The 21,875-nt window shown below is 45.1% G+C and overlaps 1 protein-coding gene across 6 annotated transcripts in view; it reads right to left on the reverse strand.

Moving 5' to 3' along the window:
• WWOX (WW domain containing oxidoreductase) overlaps positions 1-21,875 on the reverse strand; it is a 973,868-nt gene that overhangs the window by 606,229 nt on the left and 345,764 nt on the right. The window contains exon 9 of one of the 6 annotated variants that reach the window (XM_019941690.3): positions 8-20,323. The exons of the other annotated variants lie outside the window; for them this stretch is intronic. Within the exon in view, the coding sequence (XP_019797249.1) occupies positions 20,195-20,323 (129 nt within the window). The 3' untranslated portion in view covers positions 8-20,194. Of the gene's footprint in view, positions 1-7; positions 20,324-21,875 lie in introns of those variants that run through there. 6 annotated transcript variants of the gene reach the window in all.

The following is a 21,875-nucleotide window of genomic DNA, read 5'->3' on the forward strand; positions in this document are numbered from 1 at the left end:
CCCCCCATGTGACAACCACAAATGTCTCTAGACACTGCCAAAGGTCCCCTGATGGGCAAAACCACCCCAACTGGACAAAAGAATACCTTCTACATGGGGTTATTGTAACAATTAAATGTAATAACAAATATTAAGTTATATCAGGTACATAGCGGGACTAAAAAATCCATAATTAAACACAGTTAAAGCTGATTAATCTAAGGGATCCAACCAAGTGGAAAGGATGCTTCTGCCACCAACTTAGAAGAGTGAGCTGAGTCACTGTGGTCCTCAGGTCCCACAGAGTATTTCATCCCCACAGAGTGGCTTTTTTAAGTCAACTGTGTTGAAGTATGATTTCCACATAACAGGCCGCATCCGTTTAAAGTATATACGCTGTGTGTGTGTCAACAAACGTTAACACCCGTGTCACACATCCACCTCACCAAGAGCGGGAGGGGTTCACATTTTGATTTGCTTCAAACTCACTTCCAAATAAGAAGAGCCACATGCCACATTCTCAACCAAAAGCTCTTCCATTAAATTCACAAGCTTGTGACGTGGCCTCTTGGAAGCCATTAGTTGGAAATGTTTGCAAGTTGCACACCATGGGTAAGCTTTCCTGAGATCCAGAGCCAGGGCAGTCCCCAGGGCCCCATGCTCGGGCCCTAATGCTCTGTGGTCGCCATCTTGCAATGCTTAATAATTTTATGTCTGAATTTGTGCTTTGTAAGTGAAGTCCGATGAACACTGGAGTCTGCAGTCAGCTCTTGTCTGTCTGCCGCGCCCTCATGACCACCCCCCGGGACAGCCTCTAGGCCAACTGCTCTCTGCCCACTGCACCGTGGGCCAGGCCAGCCCTTCCCTCCCAGCCCCACCTTGGGACCACTGTCACCCTTATCCCAAGTGTCCCCAGCAGCGGACACCAAACGCCCTGCAGCCCTTCACTCCTGGAGGGAGCGTGGGCTTGGAGGTGGGGACGGCCAGAGGTCAAGACCTCAGGCCTGCCCTGTCCTGGGCTGACAGAACCACATTGTGTTTGGTTGACGGCTGGGAAAAGGGCCTCTTGCACATGCTAATCCAGGTCCCAAGTATGTTCCAGAGTGGAGGCTGCAATCCTTGGGAGGACACCTGTCCACACAAGGTTGGGATGCTGGGCCCAGGGCAAGGGGAGATTAACTTCCCCGCCCCTGGCTGGAACCTCCCATGTTCATTTTGCACTGGGTCTGGCGCATTACGCAGTGGTGCTGGGACCTCTCCTATTTCAATGGGTACCTGTGAGGAGTCGCTTGCATTTGACCCCTTGCATTGGTGTCCTTACTCACGACGGTCAGAGGAAGGATGGCTCAGGGCCACCATGCTTCCTGATGTAAGGATCCAGAACGACCAGCACCTTGAAGGCTGCCAGGGTAGCAAGGGGGCCTGAAGCGGTGAGAAGCCGCCTCGCTCGGCCCTGCACCCGCCTCCGCTACTGCTCCTTTCTGCCACCAGCCCCTCCTTCCACGCTTGGTGGAGTGGGGCCCGCCCCTCCTCCGGGTGCTCTGCGCTCCACCCCTTCGCTCCAGCACAGACCCGGAAGCATATATTCACACCCAGGGCCATGTGCACAGGCGCCAAAACACTGTCACAGAAGCATTTCTGTCAAAATCACAAAGGCCAGAAGCGCTTACTGGATGTCAGAGACACACCTGATGACACATGGGCTCTGTGACTATAAAATATAATGTTCCAATCAAATGATACATCACGCTTATATGATTTTTATATCTCCAGTTAGAAGGAAAAGAATTTACTTTTTCCCTCAAACCTTCTTCTTAAAGCAGTACTCATCTTCCTGAAACTTCTGGTGAGTCTCAAGCCCAGACACCAGAAAGAGGAGTTGGAAGATGTGGCCTTTGTACACCTTGAGATACGTTCCAGGCAGTTAAATGCTCACTGCAGCACACCACTGCCCTTGGCCCTCTTGGGTCCTAGGAGTGAGGAAGACTGTTTAAAAAGAAACAACATATTGTTGGCATTTTCCTCACCACTGTCCCCTGCAAAATGCAGTGGAGGCTGCAAGGCACTGCTACTCACATGTTCGGTCCCTGACTGCAAAGCAAGAACCACGACGACTATTTCTTGCAGGCAAATATTTTCTGTTTGGCTTGATAAGAAAACATATGTGTTGTCAAAAGAAATTAAGTAATTCATGTATGTTAACTTCCACTAATAGATATTAAACATTACTTGTTAAAATGCTAATAATTCATTAAAGGACAAATGGGGAGTCTCTAAACAATTACACGTTACCAATTAAGTGGGATTTTAATAGAGAGAGATTGAGAGGAAAGGGATGGAAAACAGTTTTAAACAATGAAAAACGAGCACCGTGTGTGGCTGCATCCCTAACGGCTGTGCCTGGTTCCCATGTCAGGCGTATCAGGACAAGTTCCCTTACACACCAACAATAAAAATGGTAACGTAAGGTAAGGTATTACCTTAGCAATAAAAATGGTAACTTTATAAAGAGAAGGGAGTCAAGCCCAAATGCATCAGAGATTTCCAAAGTGAGGAATGCAGGCTAAAAGCCGGTTTGCGTTATTTGATGTCAGCTTGACAATCACACAAATTGGAATTGCCACAATTTAACGAAAGTTCCCATGTGATGCACAAGAAACACAAGCCTAAGTGAACTGGGCTTGAGTACAGTAGCAAATGTTAATAAAATACTTAAGGAAAGAAAGAAAAAAAAAATCCGCTGGTATTTCTTAAAATGGTGATATGCTCTTATCTGCAATTTCTTAGCCTAAAAGTCTTGCTCCTGGCTGTAGACTGGGCCTCCCAGGAGGCCTGGCCTCCTGCAGGGAGAGCTTAGGCAGACGTTTTCTGATGGCCCGAGGGTCATGTTCTCGTAAATCAGACACCCCATGGCGGACACCACGTATGAGGGAAATCGGAACGTCTCTGTACGAGGAAGCCTGACCGATGCGCTGAAATCATTTCCATTTATTGAAGGTTGGTCCCCACTACATTACGAACAACAAAAAGGCTTTTCACCCAAGATGAAGAAAAATAAATATGGAAGAATAACTCTTTTTCCTCCCATCAGACTGTCCAGTCAGAATTAAAATACCACCACCCGGATATAGAATGCAAACATTTGAAATGCGTCAGGACAGACTACACTTGCTACTAAGCCCGTGACCTTCAGCTCCCCAAACATTTACGATTTGGTAATTACCGGATGGTATTATTACTGCTGGCTATAGTACTTCCTCTCTTCTCGAACGATTTGAATACAGTAGGGCGAGCAGAATTCTCAGCCTTTGCTGGGTTCTGCAGCGTATCCGGTCTACAGCTGTCCACTTAATAACCCTGAATTTATACATAATGGTGCATATTAAATACTACGTGAATTAACATTTTAGCTCCTTTGCTTTAGATATGTGGCTTTCAATGAAGGTAGTAATGATTACTGTTGCAATGACTACTGTCAATAAATTAAATGGCTAAGCCACTGCTCAGGGAAGGATTTAGTGCTTGACTCCTGTGCACACCAGTGTTAGATTTTAACCCTACCAGATATTCGCTTCAGACACCTGACTTTATTATCCCGAGCTCTTCGCTTGTAACCTTGCCCGTACTTTTTACCAAAGCTAGCAGGGACATCTCATCTGCTCAATTACTTTTTAGTGTTGCTATAGAATACCATTTCCTCTTGCAGCTGATAAAATATTAATCAAAAACAGGAACTGAGCGATTTCCCAGTGTAGATGTCTTCTAATGGTAATACAGGGAGTCGAAGAGAGATCTGGAGGTCATATAATAGATTCTGAAGAAGGCAGAGAGGAGTGACATCAGAGACAGAGGAAGAAACTGCAGCCAGAGCCCAGGACTTGGGTGAGTTATCACCATTCGACACAGAAGGAAACTTCCAGAAGTGTGAATGGAGGTGACTTGTAGGGAAAAGCTAAGTCTAAGAAACACTCAAAGAATAAGGTTTTTTGTTTTTCTTTAATATAGAACAAGCCTTCAATGAACCAGAATGGTGGCCTGATTTAACTGGATTTCTTTTTTTAAATTCTAACCCTCATTTTTCAACTACTTCCAGGTTTCATGAATCTACTTCCTGTCTTAGTAAAGAGAATAACACCCAAGTGAGCGAATCTCAGCTCGACTTCTGAATTTAAAAGAATGCCTTCTCTCTCTTCCCCACTCTCCTGCAGTCTTCTATACGCAGAAAGAATGGGGCTTAGGAGTAGACAGCTGTGGGTTTGCAGTCAGCCCTACCACTCCCTAAAAGGTGACTTGCTGGCATATTAATCTCTCTGAACCTCAGATTCCCCCTAATTTGCAAAATTTGTCGTGAGTTTCAAATGCTCCCTTTCCCCCTCTCCAGGACCAAAACTATATACACACCATTAAAATTCAACAATCCTCCATACCCTACAAGCTAAACAGTACACACTCTGGTATGTGCGTGCACACACACACACACACCGATTTCCGTAGATCTAGAGTTTAGGGTAAATTGCTTTTTCTTGTGCATTTATTAACACTAAAAAAGGTGTTTTGGGTTTTTTTTTAAACCATTAGCTAAATACTACTTAATACTTTGAGAAGGACTCTTTGCAAAGACTAGTAAAATAAAAGGACACTTGTAAAGGTAGGCATCTCGACAACACCAACAAACTGGACAGTCTGGAAACCAATATGATGAATCCCATCTCTTTAGTTAACATTTATTCAAAATGTACGTACGTAAGCACAATTAGTTCATTAAGCTGCATGCAGCCCTGTGACTGAAGTAGAACTCTGCCCATGTGGCAAAAGAGGAGGCCTAAACAGTAGGTGATTCACCCAGTTTAACACAGCTGGAAGATACTGGCATCAGAACATGCCTTTTAAGTCTCTCTGCCTCTCCCACATTCCACTAACTCTGATACACTCCTGGAATCTTCCCATCACCACTTACTAGCCCCCAGTTAAAAGTAACACCTAAAAGCAGAGGAGATGCACAAAACGTACTTTCCAAGATCCAATGGGATCAAGAATTATGTTACGGAAGGAAGCTGTCAAACATTTTAAATCAAGGAAATCATTTAATCACTGTGCAGTTAAACAGAGTAACTCAATTCTCCTCCAAGACTAAGAAAGTGTGTTTCTGGAAGGGTCTACAAGCACTCTCTCTCTCACCCTATAAGGTCAACCCTTCAGCCCGTGCTTCTTGCTCTGATGACCCCCCCATGCTATTACTTATTTTGAGCCCTTCTACCTTCTACTTGCTAACACCTTGGTAAAATGCAAACTCATGGCTCACCCATCGGGCACAACCAAGACCCTCCCTGAGCTTCCAAATGCTGGGCCTCTGGAAGCCTTGGATGAAAAGGCAGTCCACGTCACAGACGTTCCGTTATCCGCCTCTGAGATTTGCGAGGGTGAAAGGTACACTCTGCTACAGGAGCAGTGAATGCGTGGATGCGTGATGCTGTCCCACACATCGTACCCTTCACAACAAACCAACCAACCAGGGTCCCCCTGGTGCCCCAGCGCCCCAGCCTGGACTCAGCCTCGGCATCCTTGTCCACTGCACAGTCCGGACGGCCACTGACCATTGGTGCTTGGCATCCACGACGATACTTATTAGTGATGTGCCTCCCACAAAAACACTAGCAGAGATAAGCTACTTCCTACCGCTGGTGGGCAGCATCTGTGGGCATAACCGGTGGAGTCTCCGCCTGCCTCCCCACCCTCAGATACTGGAATCTAAAAGTCTTCCAGACATTATAATCAATTAATACTGTGATAACGCTGGTCAAATTACTCTTTTTAATGTGTGTGCGCTTAATCACCATCCACTTTTACGTCTAAAAAGTTCACTCTCGGTTGAGTGTTTCTATCAAGATTTTGGCTCTCGTCAGCACACTCCATTAGATTGATAAAAATCCATTTTAAAAATTTAGAGTCTGGCCCAGCAGTCCCATACCTGGGAATCCATCCCACTGAAATAAAAGCATCAGTCTGGACATAGGAACAAAGATGCCTATCGCATCGTTATTTGTGGCTGGGCAGGAGTGTGCGGAGAAACCTTTGGAAGCTAAACGGATGCCCTTCAACGCGTTCAAGATGGGGCATGACTGCATAAATCACGGTACGTCCACACCACGGAACATCATGCCTTAGTGGGATGAGAAAAGAAAGATACAGGACAGTATGCATAGAATGACTTCACGTTTAATCAAGCAAAACTACCAAAAAGAGAAAAACAAAAACCCTAAACATGTACGTGTATCTGTATATATCCATATGGAGGATTCACAAAAATGTATATGGGCATAGAGAAAATTCAGAAAGAAACAGATTAGATTGTTAACATGTTTTACCTTATGTGGAGGGGTTTGATGGGGTACAGTGAGTGACAGAGGGTAGAACTAAGCCAAAATGTGTTTAAAAATGTCCCGAAGATGAATATTATCGGAACAATGCATTTACTCATAAGAAGAATAAGCAAAAGCAAAGAGTTGTGCAGCTCTCATCACGTCCTACGCTTTCCCTGAGCATTTTAATACATAAAATTTACATCCTTACAACTCACTGAGGTCTGGGATATTACGATCCCCATTCTACAGGTGATATAACTGAGGCACAAGGACCACACAGCTAACCAACAGAGCCAAGCAGCCCCGCTTCGAAGACTACATGTGTATCTACAATCTACCTAATTTATCAGATTAAACTAAGAAAAAAAGTTAAGCAAAAATCAGACTGAACAACTTTGGTAAGTGCTACGAAATCTAGCACAGAAAACAGGGATTAAAGGAGGTTTCGCGAGACGCTCCACAGGGCGCAAGCCACCTGATCCTACACTGAGGGGCAGCAGAGCTACGAACCACAGGGCCCGTGGGCACCAGTCAGCACAGGTGGCTGCCCCTGGGCAGCGGATGAAATGTCATTCTGTGCACAGTGAAATCAGGGGCAAAGCATTCCTCCAGTCCCGCCTGGAAGCCAAGCCCCTCGCAGGAAGTGGGCAGCATCCTGGTGGCATGGAGACCTCTCTGAAGGCGGGACATGCTCCTCTTTTCACCAGAATCTCCTTCCCTGAGCAGGTGGGATTTGCATCCATTCCCCTGGAAGGTGACCTCTGTGCTGGGGCGGCCGCAGGGGGACTGGTCACGTGTGGCCGGCTACTGTTTCCCAGGGTGTAGCACTCTGCCTCAATAAATACCTCTTAAATAAATGAAATTGGGGTGCTCGGTAAACATGTGTTGCTGATGCTAAAAACGTAAGTTCCCATTGTGTAAAACTGGAAAAAAACCCTACTCCTGAGGGAACTGGGTGTGTTTTGTATAAAGAGAACATACATGATAATAATAAAAACAGACGAAACAGCCACGCCCACTGCCACATTTTAAGCCATTATTTAACAGGCACCTGCTAGACCCTTAACGTACCTATTGCATGTGAATCTTATAAGAATACTGGGAAGTACAGAGTATTATTTGTTCGCAAGCAACATGAGGAAACTCAGGCTCAAAGCGTTTAGTCACCTGGCTCCAGGGCACACAGCTAGTAAGGGGAGTGTCCAGTCCAAACTCAGGACCGCCTCTTTTCCCTCCGCCTCTGTGCTCCACACACAGGCTCACTCAAAAATAAAGACTAAATAATAAGGTATCCTAGTCACTTCATTTAACGGTAGGCGTCCAGAATAAGGAAGGAAAAAAAAAAAGTCTGTACAGCCTTATTCTTAGTCCAGATTAATGCAAACTCAAAGCCAAGTCAGGCAGCTCCATAATGTGACTGGTGTTTGTTTATTTCACACCTGTCCCGACGCAGAGCTTTCTCCGGCCACCCCACCTCTCACTCCCAACAGATGAGACTTGCACAGAGGGCTGAGGACGCTTGACAGATGTGTTAATGCAGGGGGATATGTCAGTTTCCGCCCGTCTCGGACCACAGCATGACAGTTAGAGAATTCAAATCCATTTGTATCCCCTGCTGAATCCCCCATAACTCAGCAGACATTCATTACGATGCCATAATGATATCACACGGCCATAAATACATATGCTAAGAGTCGAACAAGACATTCATATTTAAACATAGCTGGAAATAATTTCAACCCTGACGATTTTCTATTGCTCATTCTATTACTTTTCTGTGGATGTTTAAAATGTTAAAACCAAGAATAAAGATGTGTGTGCATGTGCACAGCTTCGAGTTTAGTAAGGGAAGGAATTTGGGTATCAAGTTACATCTGATATATATTTTGTTTGAGGAAAAGGTAATTTAATAATAGATGAGACGCTCCCTGATATGTCGATTTCAGGAGAATCATTCACGCTGCTACTAATGCAGGCCAAGATTTTAATATTCTGAGATATCTGCTTCGTATTTGAAGGACGGCTGCCCTGATTTCATAAATAAGAAACGCCACGCGAGAGCTTTTCATACAACTTTTAAAAATATATAAGGCAAACAAGTAACGCAGTCCAAATTAAAACCACGTCAAATTCTCCATTCCTAGAGAGGAGAAAAAATGATTTCGCAGGAATCAGACCCGTGCCTCCAGAAAGGAGCAGGTAACTCAGATAACATACCACCCGATAATGACAATGTTAATCTTGATCTTTATCTTAGACGTCTCAGCTGCAGACGGAATAACACAGGTTGTCTTCAGCCTCGATGATGTTTCCATTAACAGCTCTCTTCCCCCAGTATTCAGACACCTTGCAACAGCTCTCTGAATTATTTAAATGGAAGTAGCATTAGAAAACCCTCATGTTTAAATTATGCTAAATAAGTATTCTTTCAGCTGGACTTTTGCCCATGCAAAAAAAAAATATATATATTCTGCAGGCATTTAGGAAGGGCTCAGAGGAATAAGAGGAGACGGCACGTGTGCAAAACGGAGGCAAATGTTTGGGGAGTCAGAGTGTGCAAACAAGCCACGTGGCAGGGGATTCTAAATAGCTGGACGTTCCGGAGGGAATTCGCGTTCGTACGTTTACAGAGATGATGTCAATTTTCTAAAATGCTTCCAAACGTCCAGAAAGCTCTGAACATGAGAATTTAAAATGGATGCAAGTCCAACTGCCATAAATCATGGGACATCCACACTACGGAATATCATGCAGCTATCAGAAGAAATGAGTTCGTTCTTCCGTCTACTGACCTGGAGGGATGTCCGTGATGTGTCTCGGTCACGGAGGTAAGCCAGCAAGGGACAGCACACTGTGCGTACCAAGGGCAGCATTCTTGTAAAAGCACACAGAAAACAAGAGCTGGGAGACAGTGCGAAGGGCTCCTGGTGGGCTGTCAGCTGTGGTCCCTGGGGAGCCGGTATGGCTGGAGGGGGCTCCAGAAGGAAAGGGGGACGTCGTGGACTTTGTGTCATGTTATTCACTGGCGTGGTTTCACTGACTGTGGCGAGCACATGCCACCATCTAATTTGTGGGAAAATGTTTTTAAGGGGGGAGGGGTAGGAAGGAGACAGAGGGAGAAAAATAAGAGACTGAAGTGGGAAGGAAGAGAGGAGAATGAAAGCGAAAGAGAGACAGACTGAAAGAACGAACAATGCAAACAGTTCCTGCTGGCCAAAGATGGGTCACCGTCACAAGCCTTTTTACTTTGCCAGGAAGCCAAGCTTAGAGGGTTTTCTTCTTTTCTATGTTTGGTTTCTTCCTACAGTGAATGTGCTGACGTGTTTAGGAGAGGACCCTTTGCCCTCTGCAAAGCCGCCTTTACGGAAGAAACCTGCCGCGGTGCTGAGCGTGCAGTCTTGCTGGCCTTGGAGCCCGGCAGGTGTGAAGGGAGGTGCAGAGAGAGCTGTAGGGGGGAGGTGGGCAGAGACCAGGATGTGATCAAGCTGATGGAGGCCGGTGTCTCACCGGTCACCACCTGCTCTGGTCAGTGATGGCGACGTGAGCCCGCGTGGTCCCACCAGTGGCCTTCCCGAGGACAAGTCCACAGGGGTTGTGCCTGTCACCCATCTCTCCCCTGAGTACCTCCAGGTAAATGAATGATCGCAAAAGGGCAAACAAATCACGAAAAAATAAATAAATTTAAAAAGCCAGTGTCTGATCTCAGCGTTGCTTTCAAAGGCTAATATAACTGCATTTAACTCAAGAAGTGTTTATTGAGCCCCTACTACGTGCCCAGCCTTAGCCTTGTTAGGAACTTACAGCATCTTAAACTTTTTTTTTTTCTGATGATAAAAGGGACAAATCCATTCCAGAAGTGGTCAACTCTAGAAAAACAGTTTTTAAAATAACAAAATGCCTTCCATCTCCAAAACACAGACAATGGTCATCTTGTTATATGATATATTCGCAGCACCAGCACAGGGAGTGGCACAGAATCGATATCTCATCAATATTTCTTGGGAAAAGGAAGGCAGGCTGGCAGCTAACTTATAGTAATATTATTTATGTAAATCCATTTTATATTTTTATATAACAAGGAAACGACTCTGTATTGTTTTTTAAACTGCGCATTCCACTTAATAATATATAACAAGTCTTTTGCCAACATTAAGTGCATTTTTCAAATGCATCAGAAACCCCTTGCTCTCTGGCCCCGGGGCAGGCAGTAACCTAGGGAACATGGTAACTGGCAAGGGTGGTGTTATCAGCGCTGAGAGCCCCAAGGGGCAGTGATGACGCTTTCTTCTAAATTTACCAGGGCGGCCAGAGGAGGTTAGGATCATTTCATTTTTGCTCCTTTTGTAGTTCACTGCACTGCCCTTCCCCTCCACACGTGAGAAAAAAATAGTGAAAACAAGCCAAGAAGAAACACTTCACAGGTCTAATAGTGAACTCACAAGCTGCTGCCAGGCGGTTGTACACATACACACACACACACCATCAACTGCAGCTGTTGCACGTAATTGATAAGCTAATTATACATAATTATCTAATTACTAAAGGAGGGAGTTATAGCAAGTGCATTAGTAAAGATATTAAAATCGGCTCCTATTAGAATACAATATAGATGATCTTGGTATTTCTGAAAGTCACTCTAACTTTTTGTCTGATAGTTGAGGGCTCTGTAAACAGAGAAAAGTCTTTCTAAATGTTTTAGTGTTATTATGGGTTGGATGATTTTGAGTCATTCCATTAACAGGGTTTTAAAAAGTATCATATGGGGAAAAATTGGTCACATAATTACCCTTTGCAGTGTTGAGTGAATCAGGACTTGTAACAGACTCCTGTGAGTAAAGACAGTCTCCCAAAGGGTGTTCCACAGAAGGCTGGTCCCACAAAATAATAAAAGAGGGGGAAAGTAAGGGCTAAGTGGTAATATAAAACTGGAAAACACTAAGTATCTCTTCCTTGGGTGTTGTATATAATACTGTCCCATAAAATATAAAATAAAATGTGAGGGGAGGATGGTAAGTGGTCATGAGGTAAGTTCGGAAAATACTATTATTCTTTTCCTTTCTTAGGTGTGAGAAATTTGCATGTCAAAGGCTCTGACGGTGGTAAAGAATCTGCCTTCCAATTCAGGGGACACAGGTTCAATCCCTGGTCTGCTAACTAAAATCCCACAGGCTGCAGGGCAACTAAGCCCGCACGCCACAACTACTGAGCCCATGCGCCCTGGAGCCTGCGGGCCACAACTAGAGAGAAGCCCGCACATCACAACGAAGAGCCCATGCGCCGCAATGAAAGATCTTGCGTGCTTCAATGGAGATCCTGCATCTCGCAACTAAGCCCCAATGCAGCCAAAAATAAATTAAATAAATAAATAAAAAATAAATCAATCTTTGGAGGAAAAAGAAAAGGCTCTGATGTGTACTGCATTTCTGAAATAGTTTTGATCACAGAATCCTTCTTTATTTGCCCTCTCTGTGCATCAATAAGTTTCAGTGGAATTCATAGACAATCCGTACCCAAGGCCAGGCTACTATTTCCACCTCCACTAGATCTCTGATTCATCCATCATACAGCGCAGCTTTGTTCTGAACTTGCTCCCTGCCAACAGGAACTACCTTACAATACGGTACTTCAGAATCTGAAACCAACCCTCGGACGAACCTTCAAGGAGCATCGTTTTCTATGGATCACTTCTCCCAGGGCTGTGAATGCACTATCTAGATATTTATTTTCTTTGATCAAATAATTCAATCTTTTATCGAATGTTGCCCACAGTATTTCCTGAGAATGTTAAAGCTGCCACAAAGAAATTCTGCATCAAAAAAGAAAAGCCTCCTACTTACAGAGAAGATATAAATTAGCATCTCTGGAGTATAGGTTATTTTAGTAATTTGTTAATTCATACACTGTCTCCTTCCAAAAATGATCTGAGGCATCCTTTTCTTTTTTCTTTTTTTTTAATGCTATCATCAAAATTCAATGGGCCTTTACAAGCGGAGGGAATGAAAACACAAACCAGTTGCATCCTCCAAAGGCACATCTTCGTTACTTTTACTATTTAACTTTTAACTTTTAATCTTGGGCCATAAAAACTGTCCTAATAAAAGATCCATAAATATCTCCTGAATGTGCAAAGGAGTGACTCTGATGACCCATGAGCATATGCTGGGCTCTTTACACTGATGGGCCTTAGTACCTGTGACTGCCTGAGAAATAACACTGAGCGAGATGCAGAGCCAGATTCTTCCAGGAAATGAAGGGAATCGCTTCTGTTTCCATTTGAAAATTCCATTTCAAAGGAACGAGACTATACCCTTCATTTATTTTTAAGCCAGTCGGGCAGCTTTTGGCATCACTAGTTCAAGCATTTTGGAAAAATTCATCCAGGCCCCACTTATATATAGTGACAGGGTAGCCTGGGCCATGGGTCTCATTGAAATCCCACCTAGAAATCTCTTCTCATCCAGTTTTGCTTTGCACAGAGTAGGGACTCAATTCTTATTTGCTAAACGAATGAAGGAAGGCACCCCATTTGAGTATTCCTCTTTTCAACTGCTTCTAATCCCATGTCAAATTCTAAAGTATATACAATTAATTGCCCAAGAAACAGGTTCAGATTATAAAGCGGGTTTTCTTGAACACATTTGATTCAACTGAACACATTTTTAAAATTACAAACACTCAAAACTCCACATGATTTTCCCTCAAACCCTTTTCAAATTAAATTCTAAAAACAAATACACTTTTAAAATTGTATTATCATGATAGTGCATTTCTGCATGAACAATAGCACAAGGATAATGGCTTTTATAATGTGATGCAGAAATGGGAGTTTACAGGAACCAGCAATTTATAATATTAAATACTGGGATTTTTTCCTCCACTTATGTGGCTTTTTTCCTTTTCTGCAATGCACTATTCTGAGGAAACAATATAAGGCTGTGATACTTGATTACACTATCTTGATTACCATTATTTTTCTAGCTTTCTTAAATTAGATCCAAGGAGCATTTCTAAGTTTAGAATATTGGATAGAATATCCTGTGTCTGAAGCCAGCATTTCTAAAACTCTTTATTTCTTATGCCCAGAGTTTTATACAACTTCTTTTCATATGTAAAATGGATCTGTGCGATCCTATCTTACACATTCAATGGAGAAGACTGTGTAAAGAGAAGTAGCTGCGTGCTTTAGCACTAAAGGAATAATCTGTCATAAACAGTGCGCTGTATTTAATATTCAGATCGAGACAGCTCTGTCTCATTCTAGCAGACCCTCCTGATAAAAGCCGTCCCATGGCTGCCAGGCCTATCGAGTCCAGCTGAGGACAAACTTCAAGATGAACCTGAAATCAATTTGCCATCAAATTTTCACGCCTCTCCCAGACTATCTGTGGCATTTTAATTACAGTCACCCCAGGCGAGGGGTACAACAGATATTGACACACGGCTCCTACAATAAACTTTATTGGCAACCTCTGTCTGAATGCAGTACTCAACTAGAATAACAAGAAATACAGGCGGATATGGAAGCCAGGAGGTACTGTAATCACTCTGAAACCATTTTGTCCCACAAGGCTGGGCCGGTCTTAGGCAACAGGCCTAGGACACAGGATGCCGGGCTCTCAGAAGTGAAAGGGACCTACAAATTAGACGTTCCCGCAACGTCTAAGAGCTCTGCGAGGTCCCGGGATCCTTTTCCACAGGAGGGCCAGGTGTCACCTTGTTCCCTTTTCGTTTCCAGGTGGATATTTTCAGGTTCGCATCATTTCAGAGCTCTCAAAAGATTTCAAATCCTTCTTGAAAGGTCAGGGCCTCTGGGCAGAAGGGGTACCTGTAAACCATGCTGAAAGGCTTGATGTAAGGAGATGGAAATGGATGGTCCCTGATTGTATCTGGAGACCAGGTGTGTGCTGGGGAGAGAGAGATGGGCCGCCTTTACATGAACAATAACTGCCCCCTGCTTCTTCCTGATTTCTGTACAGTCTGTAGGAAGGGCCGTGAATATGAAGAGAAAGGGGAAGACGTGCAATTTGCCAGCCACAGTAGATTTTTGTCCTGGGAAAATGAACACCCGGGGACCACAGGCACGCAGTCTCAGCCAGGTGCACCGGGCAGCGCATCGCGCTGGCTGAGTTTGCTCTTGGACACGCTGTGCCGGCACTTGTCATCTTGCTCCCTCCGATGGTGACAGGGATGGAGACGGTATTTATGACCACGGCTGTCCTCGTGGTTTTGCACCAGTCACTGCAGCAGGCCCGTCTGCACACGCCGTCTCAAGGAACCCTCCAACGTTTTCGCAAGCGAGCAGCTGACTGAATCCAGTGTGTCTGGTCTCCAAGAAGGGAAGCATGCCTATAAATATATATACAGCCGTACCTCGGATCCTCCTGGGATTGGCTGCAGGAGCCCCGTGGACACCCACATCCGAGGATACTCATGTTCCTTATATAAAATGGCACCGTATTTGCATATAACCTAAGCACACCCTCTCCTATACTTTAATCTCCAGATTACCTGTAACACCTAATACAATGTAAACGGTACAGAAACAGCTGTAAATGCAATACAAATGCTATATAAGTAGTTGCCAGCATGTGGCCAATTCAAGCTTTGCTTTTTGGGTATCTCTGGAATTTTGTTTCCGAATATTTATGATCCAAGGTTGGTTGAAGGTGGGGACGCGGGACCCCTGGATATGGAGGGCCAACTCTATACAGGTCCATTATAAAATTTACTGATATAAAAGATGTTGGCACACAATTTACGAGTGAAAATATGCAACATTCTTCATTATAAATTCCACAGAGCCAGCTGACTCTCACCCAGTGCTCTCAATGCTTTCTGCCTAATTCTTGCATCCACTGCCAGGAAGCAGTTGGTGAGTGCTGGTTGATGCTTTTAAGTTCACCAGTAAGAATTTTTTTACTTAACCAGTAAGATGAAAGTGAAACAGTCAAAACAGTCATATTTTGAAATGTCACCCATTCTTCAATGGCACAAGCAGCTTCTTTGCTGAGTTAGATCATAGTTTTTCTTTCCTATGCTAAGGGAATATTTCCTCCTTTTTATAATATTCATAAGGTAATGACTAGAGTCATGATACCCTTACATTTAATCTGCATTATTAACACTGTAACGACTTTCCTAAGCCGAGACAATATAAACAAAGCAATCAGTGAAGGCCTGGTGTAGTTTTTGCCCATTTCCGTGGTGTAAATACTCCCAGCAAGGGCTGCTTCAAGCTAGCAAGGTCATGTCAGTGGTCGCAGGGCTGGAGCATTTCTGCCATCCAGACCCAGACAACCCCAGGAGCACAGATAAAAACAGGCAGAGGTCGTTAAACGACTAGGAGGCAAGGAGCTTTAATAACTTCATTTTGAATACAACCTGTTTAAAGGTAAGTTTATGGAATTTAAGTTTTCGTAGTGACTGTGTTTAACAACTCGGTCACAAAATTTCTGCCAGCTCCAGCTCACTGCCAGGTCCCGGGTCCACAGGAGGGGAGGACTTTACTGCTCGCTGGAAACAGTGCCAACGGTGCACAAGCATGTACACACGGATGTGCACACGCACGGGCACACACACACACACGCTAACAGGAGATCCTCCTGGCACAATCCCCTTGTTTTCCTTGAGAGGGCGGTAGTTTTGAACACAGCCTGGGGATCCAGGATCGAGATGTAACAGTAGCAGATAATGAAATATCTGTGTTCCTGGAATGAGTTGGTAGGTTTGACAAAGACAAAGGAGGTGGAGGGACCAGCATTATTCGCCCTTCTGCCCAGGGAACCACAGCACGGAGACAGCCCCGCGGAGGAAGACCCGCCACAGTTACGGCACAGTGACACCTGTGCAGATGGGTTCCTGTCCAGCACCCCTGCTCCAATTTCTCCCTCCATCCCTGGGACCACCAGCTTTTCTTCCGTTCATTTGACACGGAGGGCACGGCCCGCCTTCCACAACGTGTGAGAGACAAGCCACGTTCTTACGCTCTGAATCTTGCTTCCAAGGCAAAAACTGATTTGAGAAATAAAAGAGCGAGAATCCGGGTGGGCATGAGTCTAGAAAACACAGGGACGCCCTGATGTCAAGGCAAGGTGAGCCAACCCTGTTCCGCAGAGCAGTCGGCTGCATCCTGCAGTTAGAGGGCCGTGTCATCTCATTTAGCGTAAGGTGGTGGGACTCCCGAGGCTCCTCCACACCTTGTCAAGGGGGGACACAGGAAGCGGCATGGGCACGGAACGGAACAGCCAGACGGCGTTTCCCCTGCTACATACCGAAATTCAGATGTGTTCCCAAACAGTCCAGCGCGTGGATCAAGAAGCTCAGGGCTGACCTGGCTAGAGACAGACCCGAGACATTTCTCAAAGGATGCTGGGGGCGGGGACGGTCCGTGGGTGACACTGATGCTGCCTGCTGTTTCCTCAAGGATAAGACACCTAATGTGACATGCTGTGGGCTTCTCTGCATGTCTTTTCAAAGCGTAAAAACACAGACGGTTTTTCATGGCTGAACCGGACCTGAAGTATTCCAAAGCGTTCCCTAGAAATGCCAGAGCTGGAAAATAGCTGCCAGACAGAAAACAGAACATCCTACCTCTTGTCAGTAACGCGGTTTGTTTGTTTCCCTTTTCCTTTTTATTTTTATCCCTGAGGGTCAGTTGCTTAAAATAAACATCGGTGTTTCCTAGGCACAATTTACATTTCGAATGTGAAATCTAATCTATGGTGGTTGGCCGGAAAGAAATATTTATATGTATGTATTTCTGTTCATCTTGTCTTTCGAAAAGGAGTCAACACACAGAGATCGTTCATACTCTTTGTACTCCTGGTTGACTCTTTCCCTTCTCTGCTCTCTGTTGCCTGAATATAAGAGCAGTCTCAGGGTCTATCCTTTTAGGTGAGATAATGTTGCCCTTGCTAGAAAGATCTCGCTTCCCCCGTATTTACGACAATGGCACAGATGAGGAGGGACATGGCCTGAAGGAACTGGGGCATAGCGTAAAACAGGCCCTGGGTAAGAAACAGTCATCACAGAACCTCCAAAGGGGGTCTACCCCGTAACGCCCTTCCACCCGGCAGGGCAGCACCCCTGGATCCAGGCATCAGGCAGCTGTGGGAAAGGCGACCAGGGTCTCAAACCTGCCCGTCAACGTGTGGGTGGGTGGATGCATTTTTGCAGATTCTTGGCTAGACTTTCTGGGGGTGGAGGGAATCAAGAAGGAGAGGGCTCAGGCTCTCTTTCCTTTTATCTTCTCTTACGTTAAAATAAAATGTTATGGGCGCCCAAGTAGTACTCTTCATTTCAGAGAGTGGCCAAGTCACCGGCCAGATTCGTTGCTGGGGCGGGAGTGATACAGAAAGTCTGCGGCGTGCCAAGAACGCGTGCAGGCACCGGGCCAAGAGAGCGCGGCCTTTCTGTCTGCAGGGAGAGCGGGAGGCCGAGTTATGTTTGGAGGGATGCCTCCTGCCTCTGATGTCGTTTTTTTCACGTCCACGGAAGCCACTCCCCCCAGTCCTGAAGCCCGAGGCCTCCCCTCTCTCGGCAGACCCTGCTCAGCAGAGCCACCCTCTTTGGGGCACCAACCAACCTGACGCCCAGCAGAGGGTCCGGGAGCCTGGGGGGTCTGCGAGAGGCTAACCGGACACAGCGTTGCCTGTGCCTTCCCTCTGGATCCTTTCTCCCCTCTGGAGCTCGGCCAAGGAAATGCAGTTTGCCTAGCCAAGCCTCTGCTTCCCTCTCCAAATCACATCGCTCATGATTAGGGGGAGAGAGGCCTGCATCTTCCTCCCCAGCCCTGGAGTCCTCTCCACCCACTCCCGATACAAAATCAGTTCATCTGGGTAATTTTTAAAGCGCAGCGCTCGGGCCAGCTGGAACTAGCTGCCTCTTCCTGGCCAAATGCTTCGAGTTTCTTCCAGCCTCAAGCCGACGTGCTCCGGGTACCAGGAGAGCCCGAGATACGGCCAGGCCTGGAGTGAGGCGCTGGCTAGAGAGGCTGCCCAGCAGCTAGCTGCCCAGGTTGGGAGCAAGCAGAAAGCCTCAGTTTTTGGCACAGCCCCTCAGCCCCGAGAGGCAGGTCTCCGAGATTCCAGGGCTCTGAAACCCCGGACAAGCTGGGTATCCGGTGTTGGCCGAGGCCCTCTGGCTTCCAGGGCCAAATCCGTGGCCTAGCCCAGAAAAAAAGTAAGATGATTTTCCTGGAGAAACAGATTCGCTTTATTTGCTTTGGTCTCTTCCAGCTCATGAGTGACCTGAGTGCCACTGAGAGGGCCCCAGGGGACCCTGACTTTATTCTAGAAATAGGCTAGTTAAATAAGACATTGTCAAGCCAGAAGCTGCCTCGGACTCTTGGCAAGTGTGTTGACTCAGTATGAAATAATATAAACAGAAAAGAACAATATTCCCTGTTTTCTCACTCCAGGCATTTTCGAGGCTGGGAATCGGTATTCGGTTGGAATGGGCCAAGAGCTTGCAAAAATAAGTTCTGTGTATTTAAAAGATCTTTAGGTTTCAAGTTCTGAAGCATGGGGGGCTGCCAGGTGTGAAGGTTCCAAAGGGTACCTATTGTGCTCTGGGGACTCAGAAAAGCTCAAGGAGAGCCCTGCGTGGAGAGAAGGGATTGTGCAAAATGCACCCTTTGTCTCCTTTCAGGCCCAAACACACATGCATAAGCATATACAAAAGCATGCACATTTATACATTCTTCTTCTGGGGGCCCTGCAATTCTTCCTAGTCATTATTCATGTTAATTAATGTGTGTTTGGTTTCTAAACTGGTCGGCTTAGGAACTCGAGATGTTCTAGAAAGTAAATAATCCAGCTGTGCCTACCACAGAGGGCCCCAGGCATGAACCTGCAGACCCTCCGACGTGGGGTGGCTCAGAGGGAGAATTCAGAGGCCGGGCCAAGCCTGCAAGCCCCTGACGAGCCTCACTTTTGCTGTTTGGAACCTAGAATTAATTCTTCTATCCTCCCCGATTCACAGAGATGCTTTGAGGAAGAACCGAGTCATATGTCATCAGTTTTGGGTGCAGAAGGAATTAAAAAAGATAGTATTACTAAAACCCCGTCACCACTCTTTCCCACTTCGGGGTCCCAGGCAGTCCTCTGAGCATTTCTAAAACAGCAAAGCAACACGGCCCTTTCCATGCCCGATGAGCTCGGGAAGAAAACTGTGACAAGAAATTCTGAGAAATACTTGAAATTTTGTACAGAGATGCTTAAAAACCCACAATGGATAAATGCATTCCGAGAGAACAACCGCCTTGCTGATAAACACTGGTTCAGAAAATAATTTTTTACATTTGTGAATCTTAGAGAGTACCTTTCTCAAAGGATTTTCTTTAAGAAAGACAATCTTCTTGAATTCACTGTTCTTCAACTTTTCCCCCCCTTCGGGGATATCTGACTCTCTTCACTTGCCAAAGATCTGTTTCCTGATACATCCTAGAGAATATATGAGTTCATTTTTCCATAGATGCATTTCTATACACCTGGTATTTCAGTTATTTATTAACCATGCCTAGTTTTGTGGTTTCTAGCTTTATATCCTTAAAGTCATTAAAACTTAATAGGAGAATTAATCATAAAAGAAATCTATCAAACACAGTTGCCAAGCACTTTTTCCCCCCTGACTGACATCTTTAAAATGTATTTCAACGTTATTTATTTCATCACACACAGGGAATAAAAAAAAAAAAAAAACTTGCAGCTTCCAAGTTCAGAGAAAGCATAAAAATGTGATTTACTATTTATTGTACAGTTAGGCACATGCATATTATATACTGCATGTTAATCTTCAACTGCTAAGTTTAGCAAATTTGACAACACTAACCGTTTGCTAGTGAGGAGAAAGAATCAACATCTGTTCTCTTCCAGATATGAGTCCTTCTTGGGAGGAATCAGAAATACACCCAGGCCTCCTCTTTTCTGGGTAAACTGATCGAATGCAGGCTGTTTAAATGAACGGTCAAACCACAATGCCCCCTGGTGGTGAGATAATGCATAAACATTTGTTAGTGTTTCTGCACACTGTGAATATTTGCAAGAGAAACTTAATTTTTAATGATGTGCAAAGTTTTAGTTTTAAAAATGCAAATGCAAAAAAGCATGGCACATTGATGGTGTTTTAAGTGGAAAACAGTCACTTTACTGTTAGTTAAATTAGAGGCATATGTAGTTTAAACCATCTTGATCAAAGTGTTTATGTTTTATTTATTTTTTTTACAATAAGGGATTATATTTTAATCCATACTAAAGACTTAGAGTATGGGGGCGAAAATCAGAATTGCAGCTTATGTCGTTTTTAAACTAAATCTACAAGAGTGGAACTGTCAGCAGATACTTACAGGTAGGACCATGGGTCTGTTAGCTTACTGTTACCACAGTTAAAACAGAATGAGAGCAGAGTCCACATTCTACCACGGGCCGGAAGGCTCCATCTTCCCATCATGCTCTCAGCATGCACCTCCTATAAGCAGCTTACAGGGAATTTCCTCGGGTCAGATATAAATCGTGATTCTCAGGTTCCCTTAATCCAGACAGACATTGCTTGTGAGTTAGGCCTCATCAATCTCAAAACAGTCAGCAACACACGAAAGACGGGACTGTGAGAAGGCGCAAGTACGTTCAGTGGGAACACGTGAGACGTGGACACGTGACTCACACAAACGATACTGACGTCTTGTAGGAATCAAGGAACACGGCACCTTCCTTTCTCAGAAAGCAGTTCGCCTGCTAGCTCTGGAAGTGGGAGTTGGTGGGGGGGAGGAAGATGGCGGTTTATGGTGGGGAGAGGAGTAACTGGGACTGTTTTCCTTCTTCTGCCGAGAAGCTGAGCCATTCACAGTTCCAGGTCACACAGCAGGTGCAGAGTGAGAGGCCCCCAGGTACCCTGGCCCCTGGTCCGGAGCTGCCCACTTCGCTAATAATGACTTGTTTCTGATGCAAAGCATTTCGAGACACTTCCCTGACGGCTGAGGTGATACTGCCAAGACATGCCATAGAAGGATGTTGCAATGAAAATATAATCCACGCTAAAACCTGTACATGGATGTTCATAGCAGCATTATTCGTAAGAGCCCGAAAGTGAAAACAATGCGAACGTTCAACTGATGAATGGATCCGTGAACTGTGGTATATCCGCACAATGGAGTATTATGCAGTCTTGAAACGAAGGAGTGATAGATGCTACAACACAGATGGGCCTTGAAAACATTATGCTAGGTCAAAGAAGCCATTACATAAGGATACGGATTACATAACTCCATTCATAGGAAATGTCAGTGGCAAATCCACTGAGACGGGAAGCAGATCAGTGGCTGCCTAGGGCTGGGAGAAGGGGCGGCTGGGGTGATGGCTAAGGAGTGTGGATCTTCCTGGGCTAATAAAAATGTTCTAAAATGGATGGTGGTGATGGACGCACCATTCTGTGAACATAAACACTGAATTGTACACTTTAAATGAATGGCTTGTGCAGTTGGTGCCTTACGTGTGAATAAAGGCTTTTTTTTTTTTTTTTAAAGGATTTCGGAGGGCT

Source organism: Tursiops truncatus, chromosome 19 (genome assembly GCF_011762595.2).
Source record: "Tursiops truncatus isolate mTurTru1 chromosome 19, mTurTru1.mat.Y, whole genome shotgun sequence".
NCBI lineage: Eukaryota > Metazoa > Chordata > Mammalia > Artiodactyla > Delphinidae > Tursiops > Tursiops truncatus.